The 16,911-nt window shown below is 44.1% G+C and overlaps 1 protein-coding gene across 4 annotated transcripts in view; it reads right to left on the bottom strand.

Moving 5' to 3' along the window:
• The window catches only part of LOC131211871 (polypeptide N-acetylgalactosaminyltransferase 5), a 74,364-nt gene that overhangs the window by 35,143 nt on the left and 22,310 nt on the right, over nucleotides 1–16,911 (bottom strand). For 2 of the 4 annotated variants that reach the window (XM_058205527.1, XM_058205526.1), the window contains exons 2-3: nucleotides 12,359–12,436; nucleotides 11,358–11,923 (exon numbers count right to left, since the gene is read on the bottom strand). In XM_058205527.1, coding sequence (XP_058061510.1) covers nucleotides 11,358–11,552 — 195 coding nt within the window. In that variant the 5' untranslated portion in view covers nucleotides 11,553–11,923; nucleotides 12,359–12,436. The remainder of the gene's footprint in view (nucleotides 1–11,357; nucleotides 11,924–12,358; nucleotides 12,437–16,911) is intronic. The other 2 variants (XM_058205528.1, XM_058205530.1) reach the window with 1 other exon arrangement.

The raw sequence follows: 16,911 nt of genomic DNA, 5'->3' as shown, positions 1-16,911 counted from the left end.
ACGGGCTCCGGGCGAGCGGTCACTTTCTTGTGTAAATGTGCATCTCGACACGGACGAGCGCATCCTAATTGAGAAGACGACGGATACAAATCGGACAACTAAATAGACTAGTTGTTCATACATGAACCGAACCGAACCGAAAGAAGCGGTTCTTCACAGAATGGAAAAATAATGTTTGAGTTGTGGAAGAATAAAAAATAATTGAGAAGAGTGTGGTTAAATTCTTCAAAAAACGCTTCTCACGAATTACACATTAAGCGAAGTGTCATTATTAATACAAAACTCAAGTCTCGACACAAAAGCGTAACAACATTCAGTGCGCAATGAATGAGTTCATTAAGAAAATATCAACTTCCTGTTTAACTAGTCAGACTGGCCATCTATAGACCACTTTTCCTTAACATTTTTCTACCGCATCGTTCGTGGAGCAATGAGCCATTCTTGGCTCATGGTCTGCTTGTCCAGTGCGGCCACTAGTCCTGTGGGTTTGCTCCGATATTGCAACGAGTCTCATCATGCACTCATCGGAGTACTGAGAAAAGTTTTGATTGAGTTTATGCCTTTTTCCGAAAGACTACAAAACAATGACAAGCGACAGCCACTAGCCAACTCCGGCTGGATACTCCGGCGGATAATGCTCTACAGGATACAGGAGCAAAGGAACCACTAAACTGACTACGAAACATAACTTCCTCAACGAGGGCTATTCTAATTCCGTGCACAAAAAAGTCCAACGGTTCGGTTTCACTCGGTGTTAGTACACTCGAACGTAAACCGGGCATTTTAAATGAAAATGAGATGGAATTTTATGAACCAAATCCAATTTGCAACCCGTTGACGGTAATTGACAATCACCCGAATGTCGCTTGTCGGTGGAGGAGCGATGGTGTCTCCACCGGAACCGACCGGTAGCATCTGGCCTGGCCTTCGAGACGGGAAAGGACAACTTCCGAGAAGCGCTGGCCGACAGAACAAAGTTTCTAATTAAAAAGAATGATCAGCCCAATTACGTCAGACATGTCACGAACGGTTTATCTTTCTGGTCGTCTAATAAAAAATGTCTAATTACCGGCACTGGAAGTAGCGCGTTGACTGAATAAACTTGTCGTTGTCGTACTGTCTTTAGGTTATTTGGCTGTGACACCTGGAAACGTAAACTTTGACCAAAACTTTGAAACCTTTTAGCCACTAAATAAAATTGACAGCTAATATCAACGGTACATTGTCACGTCACTTCGACCACGACAGCCACACGAAATCCGGTACCAATTATCCTTCACCAAAGTTGTTTATTGAAACTGACGCCCCGTAAAAGGTGTTTCAGCGTGCCCTACGGTAAATATCCTTTAATGTTCTTAGTGTTCCAACAAAGTCCATTCCAAACGGTTCTGTACGTAGCTACATGAAGTGGGGCGTGAAAAGTTCTGCAGCACGTCGCCCGTAGGTTTCAAACGACAACGAAAGGCGGTTCGTTATAAGCAATTTGCACGTCGATAAACCCTTTCTTGTCGCTTCTTTTGTGCCTCTCTGGTTACCAGATGTAATACCATCATTAAGGGTGCCATTAAAAATTTAAAACAGTATACTTCTTCCCGACCGACCATCATCCGGAAGAACGCCACTGAAGAAGACCCAAGCGAAAATGCTTATGTTGAGAGGCTATGCTTTTTATCGCATTTTACGGAATCAAAAGTTCGATTGCCGGCGGGCGGCACAGCTGAAAGAATGGCCCGGAGGGACCGCATTTCGATTTACGATCGTTTTTAAAGAAAATGGTCGTGAAACCGCATCGCTCATGGAAACGTATCGGAAGAAAATTACAAATGAGACACATAAAGCAATAAAGTAGGAGCATCGCCGGGAACGTGAATGTGGTAGAATTGTGAAATTGAAAATAATCTTATCGATGATGAGAAAATCAACGAGCCCCAGAAGAAAGATTGTTGATAGGGCCTTTTGGCAAGTGTTTTATCAGCAATCAACAAGGCGAAGACCGCTGTTCCTTAAAAACGGCCCGCGCTAACAGACTCTAGTGTTGTTTTGTCAAATGAGTCGATATACCAGCCTGTTGAATAAGTTTTGTGCTTCGGTAACAACAACAAAATTTGATGGTTTGAAATACACAATACACTATTGTCTTTTATAGTCTCCCTGAACATCAATAGACTTGTTCCAACGAATTTTTTTTCCAATACCGAAAGTGAGAATCTGGAAAGGTTGCAAATTACGCTGCCTCAGTTATTATGACGTCATCAGTTGATGGAAAACGCTTTCCCGGAATGAATTGTTTGAGATCTAGAAACAAATTGAAATCGCAGCAATGGATGCTTCAACAATTCGAACTTTCATTAATGGATTTTGCCATGGTTACAATGCGCTTGTGATACGGTGCATTGTCCTGATGAAAACGATTTTTTTTCCTCTGCAAACCAAGCCTTTTATTACAATTTTTGTCCTGCAGCTGTTCAAAAAGGTTACAATTATATTCAACATTTGTTTTCACCAATTTCCAATTTCTCGATACCAAATCGTTTCGGAGCCGAAAAACTAGATTCACACCACTCTTTATCTTCTAATTTTGTTTCAGGATCATATCCGGGATTTCAGGATCCATAGTGATCGATCGACTCACAAAATTTCCTTTTATGTTTTCAAAAATGCTTTAAAATATTGATTTCAAAAGTGTTTTTGTTCCATTTTTCGCGAATGCGGCACCCATTTTGCACACAGGTGTTTGAAACCCAACACTTCGGTCAGAATAATGGTTACACTGCTCAATGAGATACTTAAAGCTTCTATTAAATCTATTTCAGTCGTTCAATGATTTTCCAATACGATATCCGGTATTTTTCCGGTATTTCCGGACCGGTAAAATACCGGTATCCGGTATCCGGTATTTTACGATATCCGGTAATAATAATTTTCTGTATTAATTGAAGGCAAAGGGTCCTTATATATTATCAACATTCGATCGAAATATTTTTTGCTTTTAAGCCTTCCAAAAATAAAAAACAACCACTGCACGATACTTGTTTTTGTCCGTCCCGTTATAAAAAATACTGTGACACGTCGATACTAAATGGCTTTGAAATGAAACTTCACATACGTGTATACGAAGAGGCTACCACCGTAAAAAATATGGACTAGCAGCGACGCCCTATGTTATTGAAGCGCTAAACTTATTGTACAACCAAATCAAGTCTTTTAGATAGATAGTAATTGCTGAACATTTTGGTTGAGAGTTTTCACTAAAATCTTTCTTATCATTTGAAAAGCTACTCCTAAAGAGAACATAGAAAAATACTCTACTTTTTTCTGTAGGTTACAAACCGAGCAGAACGCCCGTAGGTTACGAACATGATTTTTGCTTTTCGTTTAGAGTTTTATTGCAATCGAAGGTAAAACCTTGGGCAGCAGCTTGGTACTCACACATGGGCTGCGGCTAATTTGGTTTTGTGCTTCCGACCAAAAAATAATGCAATCACTCGAGCACGTTCTATGATGACATTGCAATAAAACATCATTATCTTCTGCATGATCGATCATGGTGGTGCGCGTTTGGCTGTTACACTCTTACCGCTGGATACAAATCCGCCAATTCGCAGGCAGGGCGAAGTAAAAAACAACCACATTCTACCTTTCTGTTTGTCATGCTGCTCTCCTTGTCCGCGGACGTGGTCGGACTGTGCAATCGCAACACCGTAACCAGTCCGATTCAATGTCACTGCCACTGGCGGTTTTCCCTCGGGCGAACCCTCTCAAAGCGGCGCCGCTCAAGGCTCCAAGGCTCCCGACTTCCGCCGCTCGTGTTTGCTCATTTGTATTTCGTTTTTCCTGCTCGACCCAGATCTGGAAGATGGTGGCCCTGAATACCCGGACCGGTGGCGGAAGGAAAAACCTGCCAACCGGAGAGAGAGAGCGACACCGGAAGAAGGCGAGGCGCCAGGTTTTCTTCAATCCAACAACCTAACTTTGTAGCGAAACGTCGTACCCCTCTCGTATGGTTTCTTTTTCGAACCTAGCACGGTCCAAGAATTGATAGGTTTGTGGGACGATGCCGGGATTTCGAAGGTTGTATTATAGAGTCCTTTTCTTCATTTGTTTGACAACCAATCACAACCGAAGAGACGAAAGCAATAAGCAGGTACCGGTATACTCAGACACGACGGAAGCAGTTACTATCACGGTATGAAAGAAAATAATTTAAGACACTGACTGAGGAACACATGGAAAATCAAGAAGTGAGGTGAAACCCTTATACGTACGACAAAGAACTAGTAGCGGGATGTTATATCCGCTGAGAGATGACCGCGTAGCAATTCTGAGCTCCTGGACAGGTCGTCATATTTTAAGATCGAACAGAATTAAAAACGTCAGATTAAGCCAGGAATGCCGATGAGTCAAGATACGTAACGTTAAACGTAGACACAACCTGACCCGATCCTTTTACGATCCGGAGGTGACCCTAGGCCTAGTAAAAGGCCGAGTGGTTCCATCCACTTATCAATCGCGGTGCCCAAGGTCCGCTCTCTCGCCCGAAATCGCTCGGGAAAAGGCGCCACAAATTTCCGAAACCCCTTGTGCTCGAGCCAAGCGATAAGAAGCCGAATTGAAGAGCCTTCCGCGGAACAGACTCCGCGATACGCGAACAGCACAGCATTCCCCCCCAAGGGGGTCTCGGTGAATTAGCGACAACGGGGCGGCGATAGCCACCTCCGCTCGGCAAGTGCCAACAGATTTACGGAACAAAGCCTAAACAAAATGCAAAAACGCCGCCCTATTCTTCTTCGGCCACGGGGTTGTGATAAGCTCGGCGGGCGGGCGGGCCATGATCGCAGCCACGAGGAAACGCGTTGGAGTTTTTCCCAGGCCCACCCGTTTCCCCGTTTAATCTTATGGCAAATGAAAGAAAGATGGTGGCTGAGATTCCTTTTGATTGCTATTCACCTGACCGCACCCCGGATGACGGAAGGAAAACCCTCTCTCCCTCTCTCTCGGACCTGCCACCTGCCGTTCGCTGGTTTAATGTCGAGTGTCCTTTTATGTCCGGTGCGGGCTGGGTGCTACTGGACACGGGACACGCCACCGCGATGGTGTATTATGCATCGGGTGAAAAAATTATCATAATTTACTCGCCTCTCGCCGTCTCGACTGTTTCGTGGCCACCCATATGTCCCCGTGGTCCTTGGTACTGGGTTCGTGTGCCCCAAAGTTAGCAACGGGTCCAAGATCTGGGATGATTGTTTGGCGCAGATTGTTGTATCCGGTTTCCTTTATTCTCTCGGCTGAGGTGGAACCGTTTTTGGCCACGCTTTATTGTTCCGTGTCGGCCAGATCTTACCTGGCGCGGAAGGGATTTTCCTTCGGAACTCGTGCTGCAAAACACGAGCTACTCGTGTTACTGTTAGAAAAGTCACCGAACAAGCAAAAAGGACCCGAAGGATCAGGACACTCGCTGGGACATCCGCTGGGGGTAAGTGATCATCCTTTTTTGGCATCCGTTTCCCACAATTTTAATACTCCAACGGAGGGACACGATGTGCGGAAAAGGGATCCACGTGACCGGTGCGTACCCCCAGGAGGGAAGCTACGGTTTGCGACGGTGAGCAATTTTGACTTTATTGAAATATTTTCATAATTTCAACGATTGGTCGGGTCAGTGGAACTGCGGCTGGCATTGCCCCCCGACCGTCAGGATGTTTGTGAGTGAAATTAGCTTTCTTGAGCAAGCTAAAAAGCATATCCTCGACTATGTCAAGCTTCGGCAACATCATTTTTTTAGTGAACAAAATGTGGAACAATCTTTACAGAATATGTAGCTACGCGAACGCATCTAACATGGTTCGTTGCATCCATAATCTGGATATCCAAACAACAAACAACCACCAGCCCGTTGAAGGAAAGCCGTCTTGCAGCATTCACCGTACAACTTTCGTTAACATGTTTCATTGTCGTTCGAGCCACACACTAATTCCATTGCAAAATAAGTGAAATTCTCGCCCAAATTTTGCAATCTTCACACAGAGCAGCTCTTTTCGCTTTCCCACAATATGGCTTCTCTGAATGCATCCGAGAGCCATCAAACACACAAAATGCTTGTTTCTGTGGACATTTCTGGACTGTACGCTGCCCGCCGCCAGGAAGCCAAACGGAACCGAGAGGGTTGGTCCAAGGTCCACACTTGGCCAGCCAGCGCCGGACCGGACAAACCCCGGCAATTATGCATTCGACGGTCGTTTATGCACGTTTATTTCCGCACTAATTAAAAGACAAAGCACGGCGCACGGCGTGCCAAGCGATCGCGCTGCACCGTCACTGCACACGGGCGGGTTGCATTTTGCACGTCAAATGCACTCCCGGCGCTGCTTCATTATCTGCCCACCACGGGCCCACTTCGGGCCGACGGCAGGGGGCGCTCTGCAACAGAGTTCATTTTCGAGAGTCCTTCCAGCCATCCATCCATCCAGCGTTGTTGCGTACACGGAACGCCCTGGGTCCAGCTGGCCAACCGCACTAGGTATGCTGGCATGCTTGATGCAGGAAACAGAAAATGTTGCTTTTTTTTTACCTCGCTACTCCGTATGATGTAGCCATTTTGCAGTGTGTGGCGCAGATTGGGAGAGTTTATATGAGCGTGTCCTGCTGCGAGCGAAATTCTGGACTGACAACCGTGCTCATCCCTGCTTTGTTAGGACAAGAAATGAACGATCCAACCGACAACATAGGTACGCACATAAGCTTTTGAAGAGTACATGTTGGGGGGTATCACAGAACTGAGCAAGGAGAAATTGACGCACAAGTCCTTTGTCATGTTATGTTGCTTTTAACTTATTTGCTTCACACATTTGTACGCATTAATCTTACCTAACATACCAACAACGATCGTAACTTAAAAATAATTGATTGGCTTGAGCCAATATGCCCAATATTGCATCAACAGTTTTACTATTAAAGCTCAAGAAGGTACATGTGAAACCTAAATTAACAATGTTTTATACATTGCATATTAATTTAAATTAAACGAAATAAAGAAATGTATGCATCCTACACAACGATTGTCCACGAAACTCCCGAATCCACGGATTGATTGAAGCATTGGTCAATTTTGAAGGATTACTGATCGGCGGTAACACCCAAAACCGTCTCGTTTGATAACAGTTTGTAGTTTTAAAAGAAACCCTTTCCTTGCAAACATTAATGATCCACAAAATTTCAAACATACCATGATAATACAGTTTTATGGAAAATACGAAAATACTGTTCTTCTAAGATAACAAAAAACCTAAGAGAAGGTCAGCAACGTCAACGTCATGTAAAATCGATGTTCATATACTTGCTCGCTTTACTAAGTTAGGCTAATTAAAGTATTCTTCATAGCTCAACCTACCTTGTCATTTACCTAAACGAAGTGCTTGAAAATGGCGAAAAAATCTTAAATCGTTCTTCATAAAGTCTGTATTGCAACCGCAGTGTGATTGAATTCATGCTTCACTCCCCATAGCAAGGGGTTCCGTGTCCCGAGGTCCTGCGGACGACGACTTTGTTGCAATGCACTAGTGCAGGTTAATTTCACAGCCTGGTCGGTTGCGACACTTCAAGAAGCTGGGTGGCATTTGTCAAAAGAAAACTTCTCTCCCTTGCCGATTACGGTGTCTGCCGCCACCTTTAGGCTTGGGGCTTGGGCTCCCTTTACCGCAACCACACACAGTTGCTGTCGGGAAATTAACTTTCTACCATTTTTCACCATCAGTCACCGACATTCAAGCGACCGCACGGGGACTAAACTCTTGGAAACAGCCGTTTTTGTTCGGCACCTAAATGGTGCCGCCCCAATGGCAAATCGTTGAAAGGAAGAAAGTTAATAAATTTTATCTTTTTTTGCTCCGAATGCAAACTGAATATCAGCTGGCAGGGTTGTTCATTAAGTTTTTAATCGAAAACAACAATTAAGTTGCACGCTAATTTAGCGAAGAGTTTATGGTTACATCGGTGGTTATTCTTTGTGGATGTTTTTATTTTAAATTGAATGTTAATTGCATTTGGAACGCAATTTACTTGCCATTCTTTGTATAAGCAAGGACTGTTCGTGACTAACAAACACCAAACCTAGTGGATAAGACATCGAAAAGTTCTGTAGTCGATTTGTTTTCAATTTTTCACAAACATCATTGATCCATACATAATTTTGTACACTGAAAGCAAGTCAGAAGTTGTATGGCATGTAAAAGCTGCTGAGATAGTATTCTGCTAAGTCAACTACATTTTTCAATTACTAGACAATGGTTCAATGTTTAGATTAAAAATAACATCAATTCGCTCCCATTCATTCTCATAACACAAGCTGTGGTAAAACGTTATACATAATCGATACATACACTCCAATCTGGTCAAGAAGTCGTACAATCTAATATTCAACATAATAGGGACCGAAAACTAACGTCGTCGGTTATCTGCATACGGCGAAGGATTCCAAATTCAGCATGTTCCGCTTTCGGAAATTCTGTTATCTCTTGCCTTTGGCCCATCGGTTTTCCGAAACTTTCCCAGATTAATCAAGTGGTTGGAACACGCAAACCCCTTTTCCACCCACTTGATACCATTGTCCCGAAAGTTCGGTCAACCGGAGAAGATATAGCCATGAGCAAGGGTTAACTGTGGCGCGTAGAGGAGTTTCGTTATTGATTTATGTAATTTCGACAACGAACATAAGCCCTCGCGTGGATCCGTAAACGTAAACTTGACCCAACACAGCAGCGATACGATCGACCCCCGGCGCGGCCCGAGAGGGTTATGGATTCTTCAATCTGCAATGTTTATCGCCTAAGGCGAAATACGATACACACAGCGTCCGAAACGTTGCTCCCTTCGGCATGATTCGGTGATCGATAGCAGCAAAATCCTCCGCTCGGCCAGGATATAAATTGTTCCCTGATTGGAGCTCTCGGAAGATAGTTTAAACAAGGGGACGGCACACTCTGCCGCTCACGAGGACCGGGCAGCAGCAACTTTGGCAGACAATCTCGGATCGAATTTATCCCGAAAACCGCAGACATTCAATACCGCTAGGAGTTCGTTCTGTTTCACCACCGTCGAACGGGAAAACCTCGTCTCGAAGTTATGGAATACTGCCAACAACTAAACAGCGAGGCACAACGAAGCAAAATCGAACATCGAGTTCGCGAATAGCCCGGAAAACGCGGGACTGCCTTACTTTCCGATGCATTCCACAGCGGCCACATCAGCGAAACCGGTGAGGGCGGCACAACCGCGACCTAGTGGGGGGTGGAGGAAAACTATCTAAATTCGCGAACAGATGCGCTACAAAACGATGGAAGTTCCACAGCGACGACGGGCTCCGTTCATGGCCGAATGTGAACCATGATTTATCGATGCAATATCGCATCCTTCTATCGCATGTTCGTCGACCGCCGTCGCGGCTGGTGGGGCTTGCGATCTTTCAACAGCAAAGAAAAATACTACAGATACTAGCTCCGGTGCATCACGGAAGCGCCATGCAGGTGTGATGGCATCAGCTGGCCCAGAAGAGTGTACAAAGTTAGCCCAAACAGCGGCATTTGTTTATTACAGACGACAATGCAAATTAAATTATGAATATAAAACAACGTGAAACTTCTTTCACTGGTGGACAGGTCGGCAAACAATTTCAAACGCCTTTTCTGCCGATTGGATCTGAACCGTGAAAAATTGCAAAAACACGAAAAAGTGATCTGTTGATCTGTTTGAAAATTCGGTTTTCAAATATCATCCTCGGAGGTGGTATAAACTGGATATGATGGATCAGGTCTTGTTACCCTTAGACTACCAGGGTGTTCAATAAGTTTTATGCTTCGATAGCAGAGGGCGCTGCAACGAGCCTAATTTTTTTGTTATATTGGTACACTCTTCATATGAACGTATGCAATGTTTCATTCCAATCAGTCGCTTAATTTTTTCTAACAAGCCATTTAATATCGACATGTCAGTATTTTTTACAATGGAAAAAATCAAGTACTGTGGAGTGATTGAATGTTTATTTTTGAAAGGTTTCTGAAAAGGGGTTTCTGATGTTAAGCGTGATTGTACTAGTCTGCAAAACGATCCATCCAAAACGTCAAAAATACACACAACACCTGAAATCGTAAAAAATACACAGGATATCGCATTGGAAAATCGAATCACTGAAAGAGGTTTTGTATAAGGCCTAGCCCTGAGTAGTATTAACAATATTTTGAATAAAGTATTAGGTTTCAAAAAGCTGTTTGAAAAATAGATGCCGCATTCGCTAAAAATGGAACAATGCACTTCCATCTATTTTCAGATAAAAAAAAAATCATGCGTGAAAAACGTTTTTATCAAATGGTGCAGCTCTGGAAGCGAATTTTGAAGCCATTCCAGTTTTTCGCTTGAGGGATGGAATTCTTAAATTGAAGTCTCGTGCGATCAAGTACATTGATGTTCAGGGAGGCTATAACAAAGTTTAAACCATAAATATTTATTTTTATTATCGAGACAAAGAACTTATTGAACACCCTAGTATGTGCATCGGTTGGCGCTATGCTTCTGATAACTGAGTTACTTAACCTTCACAGCTTGCTTCAGCCAGATTGAATGTCTCGTACCTTCCTCCGAAAACCTATGTGACCTACGGAACGCGGAGTTTACCCACCACGCACTCGCATAGCACTGGTTCCGTGGAATGTGAAGCACTAGGAACAATGAGCCGATTATCGATTGAACTAACGAACCCGGCATTTTCTATCGTTACGCACTGCGTCGTGGGCCAACTGCATCGACGTGGCACGGTGCAACTTTAGCAGCCCTTGAACTTTCGCATTATCGCGATGCGAACGATTCTATATTTTTGCAAAAGGAAGTACGAAACAGAACGGCACCATCGCTGCATTCCAAAATACTCCGTATTGCGCTGACAGTGCGGTGCGCACAGTAATGCGGTGTAGTGGCATTTTCATGTGGCAAACAGCGACAGCCAGACTTGTTTAGTAATCTGTTATAGTTTTGCTGAACTCCGCTAAACTTGAATAAGTCGCAGTTCATGTTCGATAATGATGTACAGACTTGTTAACTAAAGGATGTCTATAGCAGGATAATTTGAAATGGAAATGTAGGTAAAACATTTTACTACAAACAATTAATAACCAAAATCCTGATTTTGAAGTAAACGTTAGTGAACAAGTGAGAGAATATAAGAAAGTATGTATGTTGATCAACTTTCAAATTCTAGCACAGCCATCCAAGAGTTTATGCGTTCGAAACATGTTTAGAATGAAGCACGTTTTAATATTTAATTATCAAACGACTCGAAAATCCGGTCGAAACGAAGTGCCCCCAATGCTTACCTCAACATCATACTCTCCGGGGCCGCTGTGTTTGCACAGCCAGCTAGAACCACCGCCCGAGCTGGGACAGTCGGCGTACTTCACGATCAGCACCACATCGATCAGCAGCCAAACGAGCGAAGTCAGCAGCACGATCCGGCACGTGTTGGTGCGGAACTTGCCGCGAAACATGCGGCTAAAACTGATGGTGGACATTTTTTCACCACACTGCCCCTTTGCTGCACTTCACTCACCACTAACAAACGGAACACAACACAACTGTTACCCTTCAACTACACATAAATGAAACACCGCGTCGGCATTACACACTGCACTGTGACCCTAAAAATGCCAAAAAAAGCTTCTGCACGCTTATGCTGCTACAATTTTTCCACCTCGACCGCACAACGACGATGGTTCATATTTTCTTTAGCACACGTTCACACTTATCACACACGTGCCATGGCATACACTAGACGATGGCCAACATTCAGAAACTTTCACGTTTTCCCTCCCTTCCACATCGATGGATTGCCAGCACGGACACGTCACAGAATACACGTTGCTCTTGGTCGCGTTGCACGCAGCTATAATTAAACGATAAAAATATGCATCATTACTAACGCACGTCCTATTGTAAAAAGGACATTTTGACTAGACGTAGCATTAGCGTTCGTAACTGATGCTTGTGATGCCTGAATTTAGGTAACCGATGCTTGTTGATCTTCTGGGAGATACTTATGCCTTGTTAGATTAAAAATTGCTCTCACTCGTGTTCAACCTTTCATTACACACTTCCACTAGCGGCGAGCGATGAAAAAACAGTGCCGAGTTTATGTTGTCCACTGACTTGCCGAACCCATACTGACGCGTCTGCACAAAACATCCCTTATTTCGCTTTCTTCGCTTCCACCAACAACTTGATAGCCATTTGGTAGCCACATATTTCGTCGGTACTTTTGAGACCATCGTGACGGAACGTGTTGTTAAATGAAGTTAGATACGTTTTACAGCACACGAACGTGTGATAGCGATGACACCGCTGTGTTGCATGTTCGAAAAGCTGGCTGATAACGAGCGTTCCGTGCGAGGGTTCCGTGCTGTAAAATGTAGCCCATCGGAAGCAAATTAAAAATGATGAAACCCACAGCTGGGTATGGCCCCCCAAAATATCGTAAAAAAGCGGCAGACAACAACTTTCCCGCCGAGACGATAGCTGTGGCGATCGCACAACCCGGTGTGCAACTGGCACTTCCGTTTGACGTCGTCAGTCTTCCATTTCACTTGTCCAATATTTACCGTGGCGCTTTCGGAAACCCCTTCAGGCTGGACGTCATCGTCGTCGTCGTCGGTGGTGGTGAGAACGTGAACATTCACCGGAAAAACTCAATTGTTGCATACCGAACACGAGCCACGAGTTGGGGGCGCGATATGCAAACAAAATGTGTGATATTTTAATAATCAACGATTCAAATAAAAACACTGCCAACAGTGCGGAACGGCGGACGAAGCGGAATGTAAACTATGCTCACAGAATGCACTCAACATATGCAGCACCGAAATAAATAAAGCACAGACACCGGCAACAGCACCAGGCAACAATCATCGCCACCGGCTACAATAATATCGGTTGCATGAGTTGACGCATTCCACAATTGATGACAACACTGGCCAATCGGTAAATAAGCAAGTGGCTACTAGATGAATGAGTACTACAGTGTGTACTTTCCCAGACCGGGAGAAAGAATTGAGTTTGGTATGCGTTTCATTGTGCTTTTCGTCAACAACTTTCCCAATTGCGAAATGATGGCACATAATACCAATCAAGTATGCTACGCTGCACACTGTTGTTACGCAAACTACTACCTATAACTATAGCTATAACTTTGTACTAAAATGTGGCATTTAATGTGAAGGTTAACATAGTGTGGCGACCGATAAGTGTAATTGAAATTTAAACTGAAATGCTTCGTCTATCGAAAGTATATATTCATCTCTCGTTGTAGCTTCATCGGTTTCTATAACTTTTGATAAATCAACATAACGTTGCATATTTTTGTTATATTTTTGATTCACTAATATTTTTGATTTTTATAATAATAAATATAATGATATCATTATAAACTTTTACGATCATAATTGAAAACAATTCAAAATTTTATCTCATTTCGCTACTGCTTGTTGAAGCTATTCAAATCAACTTAAACAAAAAATATGTTACCAGTGTTATGACCAGGCTTCCTTATTACCATTATAATTGTGTGGAAAGTGTGGAAACCTAGTTTCATTAGTACCGTTATTGTCGCCCTCTTGTTCATTTTAATTTTTGTGTCATTTACTCGATTTTCCACATGCCACCAATGCACAACAAAGCACACGGAAAATGACCACAATGTTGCGCCGCACCTTTGGTGAGTGAATAATTTTCCTGAAACCACCTGCCGATCTGCACACCGCATACTGCAACAGCGTGCTTGATGCTCTAAAGCGAACCGCAGGCTTTAAATTTCATAAAGTATAAAAGCGGCAGGAGCCAGTGCAGAGCATGGTCATGGTTCAAAGCACCATGTGGTCAGCGGATGAATGTTAATGCATTTTCGATGAATAATTAGTAGCACGGGGAGCCGCAGCGTCGGCAACGGATGGGAACGACGGACTGGGCACTCCATTTCGGTGCGATCTGGCGATGATCATCTCGTCATGCTGATGATCACGCGCCCTAGTAGTTCCCCGGCTGCAATAGTGGTGACGATGATGATGCTGTGGATGGCCGTGGTTAACACCCGGATGGGCAGCGAAGCCCGGTGCACTGTACCCATTTGTCGAACATAACGCTTGTTAAAATAACTACATCGTGCTCGGTTGAAGTTTCCTCAATTAATTCCCTTCCTCCGTTATCTGCAATAAAAGAAGACGTAAAACAACATTGAAAACCTCGTTTATTCGGGAGCAAAATACCATTAATTTCTACTCGGCTCGCGTTCGATGCGCTTCCTGCAGTTGGACAGAGGCTCTTAAACGGCCGTTAATTTGCTTTGCTCCAAAGCACAGCCGAATGATGAGTCATAAATAGTACAAATCGCTACCCGAAACATAATCATCATATCAAAACCACCCCGTGTCCGTCATTAGGTACCGTCAAGGTTCCGTCGTTCGTCATTATAGCGTATTTATAGGCAACTGGCAGGCCCGACCACCTTCACTTCCCCCCTTGTTGTGTTTTTCAGCATAATAAAACTCCTTTTTTTCGTTCATAAATTAATGTTTTGAACGAACGCTTTGCAATCGAATTTTTGCTTGTCTTAAGTGTACATACACATCATACTTGTTGGGTTTGGTATTGTGGTTTAGCTGTTTTTGATTCATGCTTACACTGATAATCGACTGCAAAACAAATGAAGTAAACAAAATGAGCAATAAGAAACAACACACAATGCTTCTACAGATGGAAGTATAAATTAATCTAAAACAAAACGAATACACTGACCATCAGCAGTTCGGATTTGTGCAGGATTAATTTCACGCAAAAGACCAATATGTACTGACATTTCCGTCAATGTAGCCGATAACCTGTAACAAATGCCATTAAACCCATAGAAATGAGCAAGGATAAAGGATGGCGTACGTACTGCACGCTATTCTGTGGTAAGGATACCGCCTTCCGCCGAACGAAAATTGGACACGCACTAATGGCGTGTGCTAATTCTCGTTCTCATCAAACGCTTCATCCGTGCCATTACCACCGTTTTCCGGTTCATCGGCCATTTCGCCAGCGGCGATGCTGGCGATGAGCGCTTCATTATCGATCAACACCCTGGCACCACCACCACCGTTAATTGTGATCGGGGAGCGATAATGCCAAATCATATTTTCGTCACCCATCAACCGAAAGGTTGGGACGGCCCGTTCGTGTACCGGAAACGCATATCGCAAGATAGAACGGCAACTGTACCGCAGCTCCATCCAATCGGTACATAATCTCGTCGCTCGGGCAATGGTGGACAGCAAACGACTTTCACGAGTTGCTAGAAGCTGGGAATTCTCACAGGCTTGGTTTTCGTGTTGAGAAAAATGACACATCCAAGCTCGGTAGGAACCGTTTGACCGGAAGGGAAACTGTAATTGCCAACCCAGGTTCGGTCTGTCCTCATGAAGTCCGGTGAAAACGCTACAATTACTAGTCCTAAACCACGTTCCAGCCAGTATGAAATGACACGGATATCGGCACCGGTTGGCAACGAAAATTGGAGCACTAATCATTATACGACAGATATCAAATAAACTTGCAATAAACTTGCAATAAACTTCATACCACAAATGTGCTTTTTTGTGAAACATTTTTGTTTACAAAATTAATTTTTTTTAAAGTTTAACGTATCCGATATGTGAATAAAATTTAAAAACAATGCTATAAGTAGTAGGACGGGCTGGTTAGCGAGTCCGGACCACGGTCCACGGCTCTTGCTACGAACCTCCACAAACGTCATCTCATTACGGTCCCAGAAGCGGCACCATTTTCTGTACAATTATCAGAACGTTCTTGCGCTGCATTTTCCTTCCTGCCATCTCCGTTTTTGCTGCCGTGGAAAATTTCCTTACTCATCGCAAATGGGAAAGTGAATTTATGTTCACTAAATTGTAACCTACGAGCAAGAAAATAGTTGCTCTTTTGCAAAACTAAATTTGCGGGAGGACAGAAACCAAAAGGATGAAGGGAAAAATGTTGCCGCTTTTGCGCGCATTCGTTTATTAACAGCAGTGCCGAGGGTCGTCGCGGAAAACCCGTACCAAAGCGCGTTTCTTAGTTTGAGCGAAATCCGGCGCTCATCGGAGGAACGATCTTCGCCCGGCCTTGATCCTCCTTCTGGACGTAATTTGAAATCGTGGCCCCAACCTTGCCCAGAATGCCAGAAAAATGCATTGCCTACCGCCCCCCCGAGGGCAGGCAGCGCTCTCATTCTTTCGTTTGTTGGCAAATGTTCTTTCAAACACAACCGGAAAACGGAAATGGCTTCATCGCAGGTGAACCGAGCGGGCTTAGTTCATTTTACGGGCGGATGTAATGGCGGCGACTGCAAGACAGAACGCGGAATGAGAGGTTCCACACAAAGCTTATCGGGGGATGAACGAAACATAAACCAACCACCGCCACAAACCCGTACCAGGGCGCGCAGCGGGCTAACGGACCCGGACCGTTTGTTATGCAACGTGAATGAAAGGAGGGCAGGCTGGCCGCCCTACGCTTATGCAGAAGACTGAAGATATTTAGCATGAAATCCAGGCGACGACGCCCGTAATTTTATGTAAATATACACCACATCCAGCCACCGAGCGAGCGAGCGTAGGCAGTGATGATGGTTTGCGTTGGTCCAGAAGACCAGCAAGTCCGGAACACCACACGACAGGTACGTGGAGAAGCGAAAAAACGCGACAATAGTTCGAAGAAAAATTAGCGCAACGCTAGCGAATCTGAGAAAAGCTTCTTATTAAGCGGTTCCCAGTGATAGCACTCGAACGGGAACGTCTGAGTGCCGAGCCACTAACAGGGAAGAAGTGTTTCGCAACAACAATGTTG

This window comes from Anopheles bellator, chromosome 2 (assembly GCF_943735745.2).
Source record: "Anopheles bellator chromosome 2, idAnoBellAS_SP24_06.2, whole genome shotgun sequence".
Classification (NCBI taxonomy): domain Eukaryota; kingdom Metazoa; phylum Arthropoda; class Insecta; order Diptera; family Culicidae; genus Anopheles; species Anopheles bellator.
This window is presented reverse-complemented; position numbering and strand designations above follow the sequence as displayed.